Source organism: Anopheles arabiensis, chromosome 3 (assembly GCF_016920715.1).
Source record: "Anopheles arabiensis isolate DONGOLA chromosome 3, AaraD3, whole genome shotgun sequence".
NCBI lineage: Eukaryota > Metazoa > Arthropoda > Insecta > Diptera > Culicidae > Anopheles > Anopheles arabiensis.
Genome location: NC_053518.1, coordinates 2,268,154 through 2,289,924, shown reverse-complemented (window position 1 = coordinate 2,289,924; position 21,771 = coordinate 2,268,154). Strand labels below are relative to the sequence as shown.

The 21,771-nt window shown below is 41.8% G+C and overlaps 1 protein-coding gene across 1 annotated transcript; it reads right to left on the bottom strand.

Moving 5' to 3' along the window:
* Positions 1–4,042: 4,042 nt before the first annotated feature.
* On the bottom strand, positions 4,043–5,709 carry LOC120904240 (facilitated trehalose transporter Tret1-like). The gene is made up of 2 exons (XM_040314084.1): positions 5,635–5,709; positions 4,043–5,571 (listed from the first exon to the last, which is right to left on the bottom strand). The coding sequence occupies exons 1-2, from the start codon at positions 5,699–5,701 to the stop codon at positions 4,226–4,228; spliced, it is 1,413 nt and encodes a 470-aa protein (XP_040170018.1). The 5' UTR covers positions 5,702–5,709; the 3' UTR covers positions 4,043–4,225.
* Positions 5,710–21,771: the final 16,062 nt, after the last annotated feature.

Sequence of the window (21,771 nt, the reverse complement as noted above, 5' to 3'; positions counted from 1 at the left end):
CATACTCACACGCGCCATCTAGGTTCGTTAGTGGTGAATCTGGCCCATCGGAAAATGGACGCACTGTGGACAGCATATGCGCGTCTGTGGCGTGTAATGTTTCCAGCAGGAAAAAACTAAAAAAACTAGCTGATATTGCTGAATACGTTGCGTACGGTGCCGGTGCGGGCCGAACGATCTACGAACGATAACACGCAATCTCGACGCACACTTCTCGAGGACGCTTCGAGCCCGGGAACGCGGGTGGATGGTAGAAACGGCAGCAGCAGCAGCAGCAGCAGCCGGCAATAATCGTAAAATTTTATTATTCGAGTTTTGCGCGAAACCCATATAATGCCTTTATTCGCTTTTCTTGTTTTTTTTTTGAACGTGCAGGGAGCGGTACATTGCGTAGAGAGTTTGTGTGTCTGTCAGCTGGCTCGATGCGGACTCGGACTGCATTGCATGTTGGAACACATCCCGTCAGCATCCGGTACACATGGTTTACTTTTTGTGCGCGTACGAGACGCATTATTTGGGCTTTATCAAACTACGGCAAGCGCAACCAAAAGGGGGAGCTCGAGCGCGTACTGTAAGTGGGAAAATTCACATCCAGCTACAGCTCCACAGCTTTGGTTGATTAACCAGGACTAAATATGATAACTTTTTGTGGTTACAGTGGAGCCGAACATTTGGCGTGGGAATGTAACACACGTGTGGAAGTGGCTGTGGGTGAAAAAGTTTTAAATGGAAAGTCGTTTCTCACAGACACTGAAGCCACGGCAGCCAAACGTCGGGCACGGACAAACAGACAAACTTTTGCTGCCAATTGAAGTTTTCCGCCGGGAAATAATTGCATGCAAACGCATGAGAGAAAATGCGAGGGAGTTGAAAGTTTCGGGAATGTTTTCCGCCTCCATTACGCATGGTTGTACAGGTTGTGTTATGGTGTGAAGTTAGCTCAAAAATATCGATATGTTATATTTTAGGTACAGTAAATCGAGGAGCTTTAAGAAAGGAATTAAAGAAAATCAATGTGATTTGGTTTGTTTCATCGTTTCGAAACGAAATTATCACCAGATTGTGACAAACAAAGCTTAAAAGATGCTCGATAACTCTACAAAAACCCTAAACAACAACCATGCGCTTCTGTTGCCCACAATCCCACGAACGAATCGAAAACCTATTACACAACGTTTTTGTTTTTTTCCACCTCGCTCCACTGATTCGCATGGTATCCGGTTTGGATTTTGGGATGGAACAGGAGCCAAACTAATTATATTTTTCCAAGTCCAGGTCAGGCGGACAAGGTAGGATTAGAAAATGTAGCAATAGTACGTGCACTGCTGCTGAAACTGGGTAAAGCATTAGAGCAGGACCGTAAAAAAGGTCACCACGGTGAAATTCGTTATTCTTTCGGATAAGCTTCCATCCCGCGAGGGACATTTTAATTGCAGATAGTGGGAGTGGGTTGTCGGTTGGCATCGTCTCGTAATGGATGATGGCGTACAATTGAAGAGCGACAGTGGAAGGGAAGCTGGAACCGAAAAGGTTTATAATTTATTATTGCAGAGACAACAGGGCACAAATCTGAACAGCGCTTAATTACGGCCATGTTGTTGTGATCGTTTCGTTTTGTTCCTTTTTTTGAACTTCTGCCCATTTAATGGGCACCAGACTGGGTCATAATCGTTCCGTTGATGGGGCAAAGAAAAAGCAACGAATGTTTTTTAGTTATATGAGAAATGCTTAAACCCATAACGCGACTACGTAACGCTTAGCTTGAATTTAGAAAATCAGAAACTGAATACGAATGAAGTGTTAATATAGGTTGATTTTGCTGCATCGTTCCAAGGAATTGGTAAGGAAAATAAAACCATCATTTATTTAACCCTTGACTTGTGGTGCGTTTCTCGGGCTGTATAAGTCTATCTCCATCAAAGAAAGAAAGGGCATGAATGGTGCTCATAAGGATGTTTCGCTGTGTGCAACCAACCATTTTTAATAGCCCAACACAGATTATCATGTTATCTAACAGTGCCCCAAGCGCTGGGTATTGTGCTTCCAGAGTGCGCTTAGCATATCAGTACAAAGGTAAAGAGCAGAACGGTCCTTTGCGAAGGTTAATGGAAGCATAGGAGACTCGAATCTCGAGTGCTATTGAACGGACAGGCATCTTATAAGCGAATGAGTCTAATACACGGGCAGTGGTAGGAACAGCAATAGTCGGAAGAGATTCCAGTTCCCGTTTCGATCCGCATGTTTCGATGAATGAGTGCTTCAGTTAATCTTTGTACGCGTGTGCTGAAGGACCGCTGTTGTTCGTAATCTAATCAATTCACTGCCGATTGTTCGACCTTCCAGTGATTTAATCGAAAGTAGTGGATATGATGAAGATGATGTACTGCATTGTGTTTATCGTTTTTGCATCGATTACTGAGCAAAGATTAGTTAACAATTGCTTATCAAAGTTTGATTTTATCGAATGACATCTGGAAGTATTTTTATCATTTCAAAGAATTTGGAGTTGAAATTGCGCAACACTCCCTAAAGAAGAGCAAGCAATAAGAACGAATCACATTCGTGTTTGAATCAAACATTTGCTTCATTCAACTAATTCAGCCAATTGAATATTTGGTTTCTGATAATGGAAAGTTGTCGTGTTTGCGCTTGCATACGTTGTGTATGATGTGAGCGGAAATTAATTCGTAGAACACTGTCGACATGTTTCGGAAGGAACCTGCTCACGTACGCTCTTCTCCACAGGTTATCGTGCAGGGCACGCTCTTGTTTGTGTTTGAAAGGTAACTAACAACGATGTGAATGGTTGGGTGTTCACTTTTCCATTAAATCCGTACAAACTTGTACGCTGTTGCATGGGTGTATTTACACATCAATTTTTCGGGAGAAATCCTTTCCGTTGGAGGGCCTTTTCAGGCACTTTCAGGCAACTGTTGCAGAAGCACAATTAAATCCACACACGAATGTCCCAGCTTTTGATGGATGACTTTGTTCGTGTTTCGTGTTTTAAATCCTTTAGTCCTTTAGCCTTTTTGCAAGACGAAAAATTATGAAAAGCTGTATAATTCATATCCAAATCCTTTGGCTGAGATTTTGTCTTTATCTTCTTTTTTCATTATACACATTTCCTAGAATACCTTTCCCTCTTTATATGTGATTTACGAACCGACCGAAATTTCATTCTCTTCAAGACTCTTCAGCAAATAACTGTGACTCAGAACAATATGAACCCTTCCACTGTTTTCAGAATGTAATGAGGCGAATGAATCGTTCGCACTGTACAGCTCAGTGAAGTTCATTCGTTTGTTAGTTTTCCTCAGAAACTCCTTCTTCTTGCTGCTTTTTCTTCGTGATTTGAGTGGAAAATTGTCCCCGTTCTTCCCCTTGCAACACAGAACATCCCTAAGGAAGTAGTTTGCAATTTGCAAAGCCTTCGCCGGCATGATTTCAATTGGTTGTTTGTGCCTTAACCTTCCCCTCTTTAAATAAATGGAGGGTTCTGCCAACGGAAATGAACAAATCTAGCTGTGAGGCACAAATAATTGCCCGAAATGGTTGCCTTCCTTTTGGTGTAATGATACGTTGAAAGGCGACGAGTGACAGAAACAGAGAAAACGACTGCCGGCAAACGGGGTAATGCTGCTGAAGTTCTTTCGCTGAAAGTCACGTTCAAAGCACGACGACAAAGGGGCAATGATCCATTACTGGGACGGAGGACCGGAAGTGGCATCTTGTAGGCAGGTTTTCCCTGTGACGAGTAAAATAAATCCAGAAAACGTGCTGGAATGCGTTTGCCATCTTTTGTCCGCTAAGGGAGATCTTTTGCACTCTTGAAAGAACTTTAGCGCTGGTTGAAATGTGTGACGGACCGAAGCAAAAGCTATTGTAAAGGAGATAAGTGTCGGGTTACGTACCCTTTTGTGTGATAGACAAACGCTTGAAGGTATGATCGTTTGAAAAGTATCGATTTCTATTCTTTTAGCATGCTGACAACGGCAGGGAGCAAAGTAGTGCATTTGTAAAGCAATCGTACATTATATACTTTGAGCCAGCGCATGAAAGATGCATTTATTTCTGATGAAAATGGTCAGCTTTGTATTTCAAAGAACTGTATTTAATTTGAGCTGAAGAATGTAAACTCAAACCGATGTAAAATTGATTTAAATTATGATGCACAGACCATGTTGTGCATGTACAGATCACTTACATTGAAATTGGACCAACCTTAATCTACGTAGACAGCCTTGGAAGGATCTCTCTTCCTACGCCATCCGGCAATAATCTCCTGCACCTCGTCCAAGCTCTTGCCCTTGGTTTCGGGAATGTAAAGAAACACGAACCCAAACGTCAACCCAATGCTAACGGTGAACACCCAGAACGGAAGGTATGCACCGACATTGTCAAGCGCTATCTGGAACAATTTCAACACGGCAAATATGGTGACACCGCTCAGAATTCCAAACAGGGCGTTCGCGTGGGCTCGAATGTTTTTGGGGAAAATTTCACTCATAATTGCAAACGGTACAGTGGCCATCCCGAAGGCGTACGAAATGACGAAGAACAGCAGCCCAACGAACGAGACCCAGCCGAAGTTTTCAACGTTCACGCCGGCCGCCTGGAGCGTAAAGTAGATGGAAACGAGCAGCAGCCCTATGCAGCTTCCGGCACTGGACCACAGTAGCAGCGGACGTCGGCCGACACGATCGACTAGAAACACCGGAAAGGACACGGTCACCATTTGCACAACACCAAGCACGATGGACATTTGCGCGTCGGTTAGATCGCTGGAAATCTGGGAAAAGATGGTCTGTGCGTAGACGAGGACTGCTTGAATTCCTGCCATCTGCATACCGAAGGTAAGAATAAGTACTATGATGAGATTGTTACGATAAGCCGGCAAAAACAGTTCTCTCATCGAGCCTCGTTCGCTGGCCGTACGTTCGATGGATTTCCGGGTACAGTTGAGCTCTTCCTCTACGGCCGACGTTCGCCTCAGCCATTGTAGACTGCGTCGGGCATCAGCAATGCGTCCCCTTCCGAGCAGATAGTGCGGGGACTCGGGCATCCACACGAATGTGAGCAGAAATAGAACCGGGCCAACCATGGAAAGCCAAGCCAGTGTCTCGAAGCTAACGTAAGGTCCGACGGAGTATTCGAACAGTATCGCCAGTTTAGCCAGTACGGTGATGAGCGAAGCGGCCGCACCCCGAACTTCGTCTGAGGTGATCTCCCCGATGTAGATGGAAATTATACCATACGCCATGCCGTACGAAATACCGAAGAGAAAGCGGGCGATGTACAATAACAGCGCCGTCCGACCTAATGCTATCATAGTCCATCCGGCAATCACGGGCAGAGCACTGGCAATAAATGGCCACTTGCGTCCAAATCGGTCTACAATGAGCCCGGCAAGAATCAATCCGAAGATACCACTAATAGCTTGAATTGATGCGATCCAGGAACCGTCACCGGGCGTTATTGATACCTGTGGGTTTGGCTGATTTAGGAGCTTCGGCAGGGCCGGCGAAGACCATGCAACGCAGCAAACGACCATAAAGATGCAGAGAGTGGCTGCAGAGTGGATTGGGAATACCAAATCAGAAACAATGCACGAGACTGTTGTAGGCAACTTACCCGAAAATGATGCCAAGCACTCATTTCTATGTAATAACAGGCGCGAAATCCAAGATGAAGTAGTCATGGCGGCGAGCTGAGAGCGACTGAGAGCCGTAGCCTTGGCACGATTCAACAAGGTAGACATTTGGCTAAACTACAACAAAACTTATCTTCGTGTGTACCGAGCTATTAACCTTAACGTTTAGATAATGACAACGTCATTACTATCAGGCCGAACAGTGTCTGACAAGCTGCAAGATAATGTTTGATAGTGATAACTAAGATGATTATTGGTGAAATAAACGTAAGATTAAAAATGAACGCTGTCTCTAGTCTAGTCTGGTTTCGTCCCGTCTTCGTTTAAGATAAGATTTATTCATTCTGTAATATGTTGTTTTTGCTGCGCTGCTGGTAGCAGATGTATGAAGCGTGAAGATAGATTATTCTCAGCTTAAATTGGTACAAAATTAAAATTATTTAGTTAGCTATTGAACTTTTGTGTATAATCGTACTGAAAGATCGAGTTAATAATCCGTCCTGGCAAGAATGTTGTTGTCTGTCTTCTAGCAAACGCGCTATGCTTTAACATAAAACCATAGCACATTGTGCTAACATTTTGCTTCCCAAGCGCCGAGTGTGCTCATAAAACGACGACCATCCAAGCGGAAACTATCATTTTGTCGAACAATCGACCTAGCCAAACCCAGAAGACGCTTGGAAACGCTCAATATTATGCCGCTTGCTTGTACCAGTGGGGAAGAAGCAACAAGACTTACTGTAGACGCCGATGGCACTTATTTTGTAGCTATTTTGCCCGAGCTACGAGCGTGCCTTCCTCCGATGGCGGCATCCTATCCTGTTGCGCGTAAACATTTCCGCTGCAAAACTGAACGAGCAGTTTGCCAGGTTCGAAATGGCGACTAGTGCAGGAGGGGCTTGATCAAGTCCCCTCGGGGCGCAGGAAAAAGCATATTTGCAATTCCAATTTTGCTTTTATGAATTGTGCTTAGCGAACCGTCGAGGCGTGTTTCTGCTCATGTAGGATGGAAGCACCACTTCCACCACCATTTGCCGGCCTAGGGCGGAGGCTATCGATGTGCTGTGTGTTGAACGTCTTACACGCTCAACCCCCCGTCCCCTGCAAACACAGCAGCAAACACGGTCCTGGGCTTCTGCTTCCGGTTCGGTGTCCCGTGGAAGAAATGGTACAAGCATCCGATAAAGGAACCGAAAGGTCGTTAATGAAAGCGAGTGATCACAATTGATTGATGACTCCACGCTGGCACATTCCGGTACTGAGGGCTGATTTGCTTCGGGGGAGCTTACCGTGCCGAGCATACGGTCGTGTTGCTCGGGGGAGTGGCACACAATGTGCGGCGGCATCGAGCTTCTTGATCCATGCGCATTACACAATATCGATTTCCCCGGAGAAATATGGAGTAATTTATTTTAATCTGCATTCCTGCTCGGTCCTGCACGTTCGGGTGGGTGAGAGCAGAGGGTTGTTGTGTGGTAAGGAAAAGCTGTGTATTATCCAAATGCAAATCATTCCCTTGGGAGTGGTGTGTATGTGCGAGACTTTACTGCACGTTTGGATGGTCCTTTTCTGCATATTACCATTTATGTAAAAGCCTGTAAGAGAATGTTCGGAAAAGATATATCATGGGGCAGGAGTTTCACTGGATGGACTATGAAAATGAGTATATTGCAGTGACACTAGCAGAGGCTTGCTTGTAATACATTTTTCATTCATTTCATGCATAGAAAATCAAAATGCCTTTGAAAGCTTGCCATGAAATATTATTTTAAATTCAGCTTAATGTGTCATTTTAATGTGACCAACGTATAAAGCATCTTTCAAACTACAACAGACATCACGTATTTCATCGTTTTTCGCTGGCAGTTTTCGCCGCCAACTCCATGCTGCAGAGAACCGTTCAATTGCAATCAGTGGCGGATTGTATTTTTAACGTTTCATCTTGCGGTTTTCCCACCCTCCTGCTCTTTCGTACCACATTTTACGATGGCTCCACACTGACGACGGTGAAAACATCGACAAACGCCGAATCACACACACACACACACACACACGGATGCATAAAAGTTCACCCTCTGCTCGTAGCGAAATGGTAAATGGTACTGCTTGCTGCTGGCGTGTGTGAAAAGTCGAACCGATTTTGTCACTTGCACTTTGTCGCGGGGTTTTCGGCGGCACGGTTTGTCCGCTCATGCGGGAGGTGAACTTTTGGCACGATTTGCGAGATACTACTACCCACGGTGACAGCGGAAATGTTTGGCAATGTGAAAAAATAAAGCTAAATGCGCTTTCAATGTGCTGACGATCGCCAAAATACTCTCACCACCACCCCCCCCCCCTCGATGGAAATCGGAAAATTGACCTTAATCCGTAAGCGGAACTGTGGAGCCCGCCATCGCCACGAGATGGGATTTATCACCGGGAGCGCAGTGAAATGTTAACATGACGCCCGCGCACCATTCGGCTAATCGAATGAACTCCGATAGGTGTAAGCAGAACGGGAAGCGTGGAAATCGTGCAGTGAGTTGTGTCTCGCAAACGCAACCAAAAGTCGTGTGTGTGTGGGTGTGTTTGAGCATATTTGTTAAATCGCCACAAACGGTTTTCATTTTGTTCCGCTTTGAACTGATCTTTGGCCACATTTTTCGTTCGCATTCTTTGCAAGCGTGATAAAACGGAAATGCAATTATCTTTCCAGTTGATGATGCATTCATGGCGATGCAGTTGGGAGTATACTTTTTTTTTTCTACGGAATTGTAGAGCAAAAATTATCGTTGTTTATCTTGTGCTTCCGGTGGTAATTGATCTGATGATGTTCGGCTCATTGGGCTGTATTTGGTGATTCGGAAGGTGCAAAAAAATAGAAGAAAAAAAAACTGTTTGCAGTTTAGTTGAAACATGCAAAACCTTTACATATTAAAATGTAGATCACTTTGCACGATGTGTTGTAAGCGTAAATGCTAAGAAATCTTAATCGCAAACACCTACCCGTGTGCGGAAGGGAGCGTGCGGAAGCAATGATACGATGGCTGTCGGCATCGGAAGAGAATGAAGGTTGATGTTTACGCTCGTGCGAGCTTTGTTGTTTTGCTGAACCGTGAAATATGCGAGCCTAGTGAAGTAGTGTCAACAGACATTTCGGTTGTTTGACATTTGCTCGGGGAATTAAATCGGGGAAAGATCCATCCATCCTGCTCATGTATATTCATTGAAGATGCAAATTTACTGCCAAGCCGCATCGGAAGCGTTTGCCGAAAATGTATACCACATTGAAGCCAACGGTAGGATATAGTTTGTCATACTGATCCGTTCCACTAGCTCTCCACTAGAAGGTGCGAAAATTTCACGAACCAGTTTTCAATCAGCAGCTTCTCGATCCTTAAGAGCTAAAGCTGATTATTCTAGCCCGTGCCCATCCTGCCACCGGATTAGCTGGTTGAAAACAAACATCCAGCGTGTGAAACCTCCAACCTCCGCCCATGGGATGACATTGACTTAGAATATCAATTGACCTTACCGAAATTACCCCAAACGATGCAGCAAAGGTATGGGCTTAGCATTAGAAGATAACGCGCCGGGTCGAGTCGAGTTGAAGATATCGAAAACAGGAGCGGTTAAGGAGATTATGACGATATTTATGAAAGCTCCAATGCGGGTTTGCGCAGCAGAAAGAAGGTCAGCGTTTTGTTTTCTAAAGCAAGCTGCCGATGCGGTCTGAGATAGCGAGTCTGGCTGAGCTGGGCACCATCGTCTAATGGGGTCGAGAGCATTTTAAACCGAGCTGTTGGTGTTTTCTCGTCCTGCTGTGTGCTCCGCTGCCGGAGCTTTTCACCGCAAAGTGCAGAAACAGGCGATAAGATGTGCTCGAAAATATGTTGCTTTGGTTCATTTATGGAAGAAATGGATTAGCATTACTTAGGAGTATATTTTCATTAGCAGAGCTTTGGATAATGCGTTTGAAAAAAGAGCATTGATAAAAGGATGTAGAAGCCAAATGTGTGGAAAAGTGTTCGAGAAAGATTAAAAATTTATTTTGTGCAGTTACTTTGAAGCTTTATTTTATCTAAGAAGATTTTGGGGTGCTTTTGATGAGGATTAGCAAATGCACTTTTTACACTATTACAATATAATCACAGTCACACAACAGATCTTTCCCAATTACTTTTCTATGTTTCATTGGCATGTAAACTCTGTGGCAAGCTTATCAGATCAAGCATTTCAGTAATATTCTCTTGATAAGGTCAAATCCTATGACCTTCCAATGAAATAATGTACAATCATCGTCGTTAAAACTGATGATAATACCACAATCTTGCCATCTACGACCAATGTACATGTGCTTCTCCTGCTGATTTACTACATCCTACACAATATTAGGACCAACCGATGTGTAATAAGTACACCTTGATCAATTTCATGGTCCTATGAATAGAGCATCCCTCTCCAATATCACACTGTCCCACCAATACAACCACTCCCATCCACACTTCTGCATCATAATCTAGTACACAATCGTACCGCAAGGTACAACAATAATCCCCAAAATATAAATATTCCCCATGCCCACCGATGTGAATTGAAGAATCAAGCGAAATGGACAATTGTGTGCCAAGGATACGGCAACAAACATTGCACTGGACCATTGCAACTACCATGAAAACATTCCTGTCACGTTCGCGACCCACATACATTATTCATCCGTCCCCAAAGTAAAAGTAAAAATCCCACTGACCCGCGGGACGGGACGAGATTAAAGCTTTGCTCGGAATAGAACCAGAACAGCGGTACAAGGATTCTCACGATATTTATCAGACGGGTGGGTAGTAGGGCTGTTTATAATTTTGCCTCCCATCAATGTCACGGCCAGAGTGACAATGGCATTCCTGGCCGGAGGTTGTTGGCTCTCCACCACACAAACTCCCACTAGCTGCGAAGACCCGTTGTCAGAAGAGATTTTCGAACTCAGGCACGGTGAAAATTGAAGTGTCATTTTTCTCCATTTTCACCACTCATTATTGTGGCGTTACTTTTTGTGACATCTGGCCCTTGGCTGCATTATTCAGGCAGCCGTCCTCTGTTCCTTGCGGCCTTCTGAGAACATTTTTCAGTCTCAAAAGATTTGCTACCGTGTGTATCGGAAAGGGAAAACATTCCAAAACTGGTGGAGTGTGGAGGGTGGGTTTTAAGCTTCGTGAAGGTACCTTGGAGCTGCAAAACAATGACGAAGCACATAATCGGTGGTAATTTGTCATAAGAATGGTGGTATTCTATGGCCCTGGCAGGAGATTTTGGGAGGAATTTTATGTAACGAGTGATTTCATATCATCAACAGATAAGACCAAGAGAAGCCATCTTAAAGATTCTGAATATCCTTCAACCTAATGAATCCATTTGCTTGCAATGCTTTAAGAATGCTTCTGTCACGAAAGAGGTCATGTCATGTATATAGTTTTGGTAGAAAAGTACAGCTTGGCATAGGACCAAAATATATACTTAAGTCGTCCTGTTGCATCTTCTCAACTATTTAAACTCAAATAAATTTAAAGAAAAGTCGATTATTTATGGTTCAAGTTTTGGCAGCGTACGGTAAATCTGTCGATGCCCACAACACATGATATACATCTTCTTCATGAGAATTACTTAAAGTGTATTGCCTAAAGTGCTTCTAGTTTAACGATAATGGCATCTTCTAAGCTGATCATATTCATCTCCATTGACCTCTTCCCTAGAAGCAATCTGAATCCTCATTTTCCCTCAAGATTTTAACTATTCAATGACACCATAACCCTTACGATGGAAAGAGATGTTGGTCGTACAGCTCGGGTCATATCGGGATCAGTTGTTTTTGTCGGTGATTAACATGCCATTCGTTAGTGGAAAAGGTTTTTGTGAGCATATAAATCCTGACTAGTTTGTTTGGGGCACCCTAAGCCACCGACCACCTGAACCAAGGTGTGTCCACCTACTCTCCAAGGACATCTAAGCCAAGGACCATCCCAGGACCTGTGCACTCTATCCTGTGTTGCAATTTTGAGCTTCGTTTTGCATCCACCATCACACACATACATAGAACCTAACAACGGAACTCCCTTTCGAGGCATCTGTAAACGTTTTTCTGTATCAAAGCTGTGTGTCTTCGTGGTATTGGTACAACAGGAGCTTTTCCACTACACATCCTCTCTGTCGCACTCTCCCTGGGTGGAGCTATTCCATTTTCCGGCAACGATGAATTGAAAGTGTCCAACGGGGAATCATATTTCAGGCGTTCCGACCGGGCAGATAATAATTTAAAATATTACATGCACCATTACCGCAATGCACACTACGGTCAAAGGGAAGAGAAAGGAAGAGATAGAGAGTGGGAGAGAGTTCCAGAGCATGTAGGTGGTTGATGGAGGTGGAGGAATGTTCTCGCAATGGAAGCAATGGAAGCTCAGCACTAAAAAGAATTACAAATTGCAGCTTGAAAAACTATACACCATCGTTTATAATCGTGTAAACGGAAGTGAAATTGTGGGAAAATGTTGTTCTCACACTTTTCCTGTATGGTCTGTGATGTTCTCTTTCGCTCTAATGGCTTGTGATTGTGCTCTCGTTTAAATATTACAGTTTGTGTTTTGCATTTGTTTTTAGTTGTGGTGCATGTATACTTTATTACCTGATGTATTTCATTGGTCCAACGTGTGTGAGTGATGGTTTTATCGTCTTTTAATAGAGGAATGTATGTCGTATTGAAATTACGTTAAATTGATAGTCCAACCATTAAAGCTTAAGTTTTGTTGAGATTCTTTGAAAGTTCTCTTCTACGAAATTATTGTTTAGCAAATGATTTAACATAAGACGCTTTGAAAGATGTTGGAAGCTTAATCGCCACTTGTATGGATAGAATATTGGCATTTCACAAACGGTTTAAGAATTAACTGAGTATAAGAGAATCCAGTCTTCAACACAGGATAATACTGAATACTGTTCTAATCATCCTCTGCTGTCTTGTGTTCGTCAGATGGCTTGCACGAACTATGAACCGCTTCATGCACTCGACTCATTTCCTTCATTTGCTCGATTACTCCAGTTACATGGCACATGCTTGTTCTAACATCATTCTCGAAGGAGAAGGTATTGATTGAAACGAAAGCATGATTAATGATGATCCAGTCGTGAGTTGACAAGCTGTTGGCGAGTATAGTTGACGAGCAATTGCCTCCAAATAGACACTTTTACATCAAACTGATGGAAAAAGACGTTTGCTGCATGTGTTAGTTATTACGAGATTTGTTTTTAATATTGATGAAATGTACGAAACCGATTTATCTTATAGTTCTATTTATGATCTCTGAATAGCTTCAGGTAATTTCTCAAACATTCGCCAATTGTTCTCCTTGACAACTATCAATTGACTTCTGTTGTACCCTTAGCATCCTTAAGCCTTAATTATGAGGTCAATCACAAGAGAATTGCGACGAGATTCAATTAAACCATAACCGTCCGTTTTCAGGCACATTAATGTGTAGTCGCTTTGTGGCGTATTCCCTTTGTGGGTCTTCTCGTAGCTATTTATCCGGAAACATTGTACAACCGATGACGATTGTTGTGCGATGTATCGTTTGATATTTGCCGATTGTACGCATCATCTCTGTATCATCATCTTAATGACATTTTATCACATTCAAACAGAACACTCACCAGCACACGCGTATCCAGCTTTGTGCAACATCGATCAAAGCACAACTTGTCCGTAAGCTCTCGACCTCGCAATCACTTGTATGGCTCTGTATGACTGTGTGTGCTCAGCTCTTTCACAACTAACACTGCACAGGTCCTTGGAACGTTGTCTGCTTTGAAGTGTCACTTAACCGCAGCAAACGAGCCTGTCGCTGTCAAGTTAATAACTAGCAAATCCACTTTGGGCCGTACAGAATCCGTCCTGATTATCACAACTCCTCCTCTCCAATGGCACCAATCCCGGCAGTCATAAGCCATCACTTCATCACTCCCACGGATGGCGTTACTTTCGAAACGGTGTTAAACGTGTCGCTTCTCATCGTTCCCCACGGCCCAGAGGCAGCGTTTGATTGATCGTTTCTGTACATCAGGCTTCGCAACAGACCGAAATAATCGACGGGGCATATGGGAGAAAGTACTTTGGCCGTAGGTGTGGAAAGGTTGTGGCATATTTTGATCGGACCACGGGAGTGCATCGTTCGTGCTTTAGGCGTGGGAAAATAGCGATCTGTAGGGGATTTTTTGCGCATAACTTTCGTTCTTTAAGTTCGTTATTTTATCAAACAGTATGACTCGTGACATATGGTAGCATATAAGTCATGTTAGGCGAGAGTTCGTGACAATTATCTGCTTACTTTACACTTTAAGCATTCTGATGGGAATAAAACTTATTCCTGATATGAAGTGAAACTGAAATTTAAAGTTATTCGTTAAGCTTTTCTTGAGAGCAGCAGTCGTTAGTACTTAAATCGAGGGTTTTGTAAGGAAGGGAGAATTTGAAAGGGGCTGTTATTACCTGCAAACATCTTTTCTCCTCGTTATTGGTCCTTCAAGGTATCAAAGCGCAGGAGGATAACGTCCTACTTTACAGCAAACATCACACTGCGTGTTTGAGGAAGTTTCCTCTTTACGTTGATGCGAAGCGATAGAATTACCCCAACGATGGCAGTTTATCGTGGATTACTTGTACGATAAAAGTGCTCCCAAATCTCTCGCAGAAAGCATTAAGCGTACGGTATGGTTTTTTTTCCAGGAGAGCTGTTCAGTACACACATTATTTCCCAGTCGAAAGTCACGTTTGATGATTGTGCTACAGAGCAAATACTCCGAGTTGTTTGTAATTGCTGCAGCTGAGAGGAAAGGAAGCCCATTTTCACGTTGTTTGCCACTCGCAATCGTTAACTGCTTCAGATTTACGGATTTTCATACAATTGCGTGAATATTACACAAGAACAAACACATATTGAATGCTTATCTGTCAACTCAAGCTGAACAGGAGTCCGCAATAAAATAAAATGGTTACTCGAGCAAAGGTTGAATTGTTATTGATATTAAGGGAAATTAGAACATTTTCTTAGAGATACCTTTTAAAATAACTATAAATTATAGTTGCTTGTTGTTATTATGTTCCATCACTAATCGTGTGGTAAAGTGTTATATAAATATATTGTTGACAACGTGTGTCATTCCATAGAGTGCTTCCACAATCTGATAAGTTCTGCTTTAACCTTCGTGTTCCGTTCTTGTGTGCCTTGGTTCCGTACTCGTGCAAGTGGATGTTTCACCCATGGACCAAGTAGCCTGATTACGTGTAAAGCATGAAAGCAGTTACACGCTTACCTCTTGCAGTATATAAAGCCACTGCTGGTGGTAACACCGTTGCGCCATCGGACTTTCCTCTGGAGGCAATTCTTCAAAAGGACTAAAACTTGCCGACGAAGTTGTTAATGAAACTTCCCGAGTATGTCGCAATGATGTAAGTGCACTGGTGAGAAGCACCGTCTCGAAGCCACAGCATGAAGGATGGGACTTGCTGGAGCATCGAAGCATCCGGTCGAACCCCGGACAAAGTGGTGTACCTTCGACCGTCGCTAGCTTTACGAGCCTTTAAGATCAGCTCGTTCAGCATCAATTGTTGCATGCTTGGGTGTGCTTGTTTACCGACGCTTTTCCACTTCGTCGAGACCGGTGAACATCGCTCAACAACACGTTTGTGTTAGTTTATTACACACCGTTACCCGTCGAGCCGTCGGTCCCTACCATGTGGACGGAGGCTCGAGACTGTCGAGGCTGTAAAACCCAGACGTGGTTTTGCTTGGGCAGGCCATAGTGCAGCGACAGAGGATGAGAAAACCCTTGAAGACAGCGTGTGCATACGCCAAGCAAAAGGTAAAGCTTATCGTTTACCGTCGGAAGATGTAGTGCACGTCGCTACATCACAAGATTTCTTGCCAAGATTTAATGTAATGTTTTGTTGATAAGGTACATTTTGGATTGCAAAATTTATTTCAGAGTGGTTTTATGACACTGTTTACAGCAAATTGAAAAAGTTTGAACCGTTGAAGAGTTGAAAATTCTATTACACTCAAACAAAGGAAAAGCACATGCAATTGCAAGCTTTCAAAGCTTCTTGTTCCTGCCCTCGGTTTGTGCACATTGCAAAATGATGCGAGCATCAAAGTAAGCAAAAGCCAACAGAGTCGAAACGTTAATGGAATTCCATTACGCGATTTTTAGACTGTAACTGAGTGGCTCTCATAGCAGGTAGAAAGTCTCTTTTTTCAGTTGTGTTTACAGTGCAACTAATAAAGTGTTTTTGGAACGCTAATGGAGTAGTGTAGAATGTCGGTTGGTTATGTTTGATGTTAGATCCCATTTGCATTTAAAAACTATAAACGTATTTGCAATACCTGCAAGCACTTCCATTACCGGTGGTGTGTTAACATAAAAGCTCAGCAGAAATCAAAACGGGACAACATTATCAGCATCAGCGTCCTTGTAATCGAATAATTAATGGCCGTCCCTGTTGGGAAATCGAAGTTCATCTTACCTTGATCGGATACTGTCAGCACCTTATCTGAAACTGCAGCGCACATCGTACCGTGCTTGTTAATAGCCACGGACACGCTTTCCACGTGGGATCAATAAACACACCCTTCCAGCAGCAACAACAAGATGGCACCGCGCCGTATGAAAACGATGTAAATGTTTTGCAAGGGGCGAGAGTGATTCGAAACCATTATTAAATCCGACAACGTTCGGTCATAATGGTGGTGGAAGATTAATATCAAAAGCTGTTGACAAAATGCATAAAGGGAGGAATAAAAATCCAATTACCAGCCGCTAAAGCGATTTACGCTCGAGCGTCAAACAAAACGGGCTGCTAAATGGTTGCAGCCATGGTCGTTAAGCTATCGTGATTTAAATGGTCGGCCTCGAATGTGCGCCACTCCAAAACGTTTGTTTGACTTTATTGTTTCATGTAAATTGACTTTAACACGCAGATGGATTGGTGAGATAAATCGCATGAGGTTTAGTTTTTTTTATCTAGCATGCAGTGTACTGGATAAGCTTTCGAACTGTTTCGTACCGTCCTAAGAAATACTTCGTTGTATGCTCGTTCTGCTGTTTCCAAGATTGCATCGTTCATCTTCCTTCTTGATCTATTGATGAACAAATTCGAAGGAAATAAACAATGAAACTTTAACACGTATTAGCTGCAAGTAGTTCCAGCACTGTTGCACCGTTTACGATAGCGTGCGACGATGGCAGACAAACCGAAAAATAAAACCGATAAAAACACATTTTCAAAAACCCACCACTCTTCGGGAAACCCTAACGACAGATTTATATCTTCCGCTGTTCTGAACTATCTCCTTCGCAGCCCGTAAAAGATCGGCGCGTTATGCTATCGTAAGCACGGGGCGATTTTACTTCATGCGTTTTTTGGTTGTTGTGTTGCCTGTTTTTTTTAGGGTCGAGGTTTTCTATTTCGCGAAGCGTTATAAATCTTCCAATGCAGCTTCCGCTTCCGTAGCTGGTGGAGCTAATGTTGCTGCCCATCAGTGGTGTTTGGTGTTAGTGGGGTGGTGCGAAAGGGGAAAAAAACGTAGCTTTTCGAGGCATTCAGCTTCAATCATTTATAACAACATTGAAAACAGAGCATTTCAATCTATATGACAAATCCATAAACGTACTTTTTAAACCTTCTGCAAAGCTTTTTAAATCAACCTGTGGTCTATTAAATAAAAGTACGCAAAAATCCAATAAGCAATATCAGTCTTCAATTGGGAACTAATCGTTTTCTAATTGTATTTCCTCTCATGCTATCTCTCATTCTGGAACGTAAGATATTTCAAAATCAACCAAACCGAACATCATTGGCAGTGTGGCAGTTCTTTGTTGTGTGATGTTTCGCTTCTGGAAATTGTACAATGGCACATTGTCTGCATTGTACTGCATCTGGATCAATAAGAAATTCCTGCAAGATTCAATTCCAATTAATCTGTTTTGTTTCTACAGCTCGGGGAAGGAAGATTGTTGAGTACAGTTTTAATGTACCTTGGAAGCAACATAGCTTCGTTTTCAATCACAGCCAAAGCATATACGATAGAAAAGTAATTGTCTGGAAGTATTGTATGGGAATTTCATAGAAAAACAATTATTTTTACCGAAGGAAATAGATTGTGGGTTGGATTTTAATTGAGAGTGTTTTCATTAGAGAGTAAGCGTACGGTTTGGTTTACATTCAATCAATATAAGAATTTCATTTCATTCTAGATTTATCAAAGTATGATACATACATATAAGAAAATTATTAAATCTTATCCATATTAAAACTTCGGCAAAGAACTTTGAAACCATAATCTTTTCTCTCCCGCTAGTACGTGGACCAGTTTGATCCTTGCTTTCATTTTAATTATTACTTACATCATGTCGTTAATTCTGGCGCATTTCCATCATCAGCGTAAAATGATTCATTTGCTTTCGTTGCTGTGCGGTAAAATTTATTTTAATAATATTTAACGTGTCACGCCCGGAGCTCGGAGCGTGATGTAATAAAACAAATGATACTCCATACGGCTTTCGTAATGCTTTTACCTTTTTTTGATTGTCTTTCGGTGAAGCTGACACCGTTGCAGTTGATATATTTGTTTCGGTTTTGGTTGTTGTAGCGTTTTTTCTGTTCCTGTGCCATTTTAGCTTCTCTGTCAGCTTCACTGCCGTGCCGTTCAGGTGATGAAGCGGTGGTTTTACCCATCACCGAGTGCATACGGCTATGAGAGTGTTGTTATGCGACTCTGAAGGATTGAAACTGGTGGTTTGAACTGGTGTTGCTTCAACACGAACAGGACAGGAAGGACAGACATGAAAGCAGGCATGTTCTTATGGCTGAGCTGTTGCTTACCATCGTATGTGTGTGTACTTCACACTTCGGAACGTGTGCCTCGTACCGCGGGAGCTACAGCATGCTGTTAAAATGGGTATATGCTATTCTGATGAAAATATGGTTTTCGTTGAGATTTTTTAAATATGTTTTTTTTTTTATTACAAATTTGCAACCGTCTTGTATGCGATGAGGTCTGGTATGGTTTTTTGTGCATGAAGATATATTGCTTCTGTTTTGTTACTCTTTTACTATTTTGTTTAATTTTTTTTCCATAAAATTTAAAACGGTTTACTAGTACAAGAGGATATAAATATTGGTTTTAGTTGATGGGAAAAAACAATATTTTCAAGTATTTTCAGAAATGATCGATGCAAACCGGGGAATGCAAGAATATGGAAATGGAATTGGTCTCAAAGCATACAATGTATGCTCTTTATGATGAAGTAAATTTCTGCTAAAGCACTATCAAAACTTATTCAAGCGCTCCATTGAAAGCAATACGCAGTATGATGCCCTTTGCTACATCATAGCGCCAGTTGGTCTGAGTCTGTTGGGCCATAATTTATGAACTACATGACCACATCATACAATGTCAAAATGCACCACATGGTTTTGAGCAGGAGGAAACAATCATAATGAGTTAATTTAATTAACAACATTTAGCTTGTCGTTGATGAAGCGCAGGATGGGCAACTGATCGCCGTATCAATTTATTTAAGGGACGAGAGATATATCGAAGCCTTTGTCCATAATTAATGCGCGGTCGACAGTGATTTTATATTGCCTGGTAGCACCCGTTGCACCAGCATCACTCTCGCCAGCACATGGCTCAAATAGATTTATTACTTTAACAGTTGGTAGTAAGAATAACTTATTATTGCTGAAATGATGTTCAATGCAGCAAAGCAGGAGGGTTTGGAACTACTTGCGTACCTAGAGGAAAGTTATAACAATTATACGATAATCGTAAGTATATGACAAGCTGTTCACTAAGAAAAGTGATCATACAAATCAAATGATTCGTAAATAGCAATAACTATCAGCAAGCATAACGTTAGTCCGATACAACTGACACGATATTCTAGAGAAAACAAAACTTGTTTGTTTCTTTTGAACATCTTCAAGAATATCGATTACAAAACATACACCGAATGATATCATAACCATCGTTCCAACGGCAGTGAGCGCTCCCGTTAGAATGCAATCCTGCAATCCCAGGTGCAAGATGTCACCGTCTCAAACGTACCACTTGAAGAGCAAGATGAAATATTCTCGCTCGTTACATCAAATGTAAATATTATTTTATGACCCAGGGGAATCAATTTGTCTCGCGTACACAGACGGACGATACGATAAGGCAAGACGCTGAGCAATCGAGTGATCCTGTGCTTTAAAGGAAGGGAATGCAAATGGAATTGGTTGAAGGAAATTGAAACTGAGAAGAGAGATACCGAAGTATGACCTCTATAGCAACTTTCTTCTTCAAACAGTTTCCTCTTCAACTTGAAGAGAGATAGTGCACATCTTGTTTTTTCAGCCTTTTAAGAGAAGTTTCCTTCTGAGACATCAATCGTTTTGAAGATACAGTGCTGTTTGCACTTCAAATGGTATATCTGTTAAACTTTTATCGCCAACACACTGTAGAGAGGTTAAATTGAACAATATTTATCTTCTAATAAAAGAACATTGAAGTCGTCTCTGCCTGGGAAACCAATTCGATTCGACAATTTCTATGTGGATTCCGTGTTAAATAAGATGTATTTAGCGCTGAAAGGGTAATACTCATTGCAAATAAATACTCATTTCATCTATTTACCTACACCCATTGGAAGTAAATGAACCGTGTCATAATCCGTTGTCCTCAGAGCTGGATGCAATTACTTTACAGCAAACATCTCATTTAAACACAAATGACCCACAGCCAAATTGGTTTACGATATCATACGATATGCAATATTTGTGGTTTGTGGATGAATCTATAACAAACCTTCAACAAACGTTTACAGTAAGCTCGTTTACAGTATGAAAAGGTAATAAACGCTTAACGTTTCGGTATCAATTGACGATAACAATTTATTTAATTGCAGTGGCATATTGCAAATGAAATTCAAACTGCTTGATGGTTTGTTGGTCGATTATTCCATAACCACGATCGACAGTTAATTGAACAACTATACCCAAGCGATCTCATGTCACCGATAGAATCTTTTGCTTTGCTTTCCAAGGTGCAATACTGGCATGCAAAAAAGCACTAACATAATGGTCCATTTGTTTATATTCAATAATCATTTCACAGCAATTGAGGTCATCTACTAATCAACGTTTTAAGCTTTGTTGCATTCAATACACTATTTTACTCAAAGATTCAACAAAGGTTACACGTGGAACACTTTACATTTGTAGTTTCAGAGTATTGAAACACTAGTTCATATCCAAAAAGCCATAATCATATTCATCAAAAAGCCAGTGAGATCACAAAAGAGTCTCAAATTAATCATTGTAATTATTCATCAAATATAAAAGAAAAACGTGAGTAATGCTAGCATGTTCCATTACAACTCTATTCACTCAGCATATTGTCAACAGAGTCATATGGAGCTGGATTCAACTGAACTCTTTTCAATGTGTTGATAACTACGAAACGACACATTTAGAATTGCATTTGGGCCAATTTCCAGTGCTACAGTTCCCTCAAGCAAACGATGACACAAATTGGAGACGAAAATGACAGACATTAATGAGACAGACGAAGGGCAAAATAACACGAACTGGTGCTGTTATTTGTGTTATTGGTGGACAGTGTAGCTGCAACGAAGGAAAAAGGTCGACTGCAATAACCGTTTTCACATTTTGTAAATAACGATCGAACGATAAGGCTGACCTCTATTGCTGTTGGATAAATAATTTATTCAATCCCTGGACGTGATGGGAATGATACTAACCGTGGAGCAGTATAACCTGTTAGGTTACAAAATCATGTTTAATAGTACAGCAATGTAGGTTTTTACGGAGCTTCAATAGTTGGTGTAATTATTGGCAAAAGGAACAACATAACAACTCTGTTCACATAGTGATTTCTCTTAAATTGAAAAGAGTTGCAAGCAGAATGATTAGGATTTTCCTGCTGCATTGAAGTATAAATCGTTTAAAAAAAGGGGTAGAACTAAAAATATTCAATAAATTGCAACATCAGTTTTCAATCAATTCCCTTTTCTTCGGTTACCAT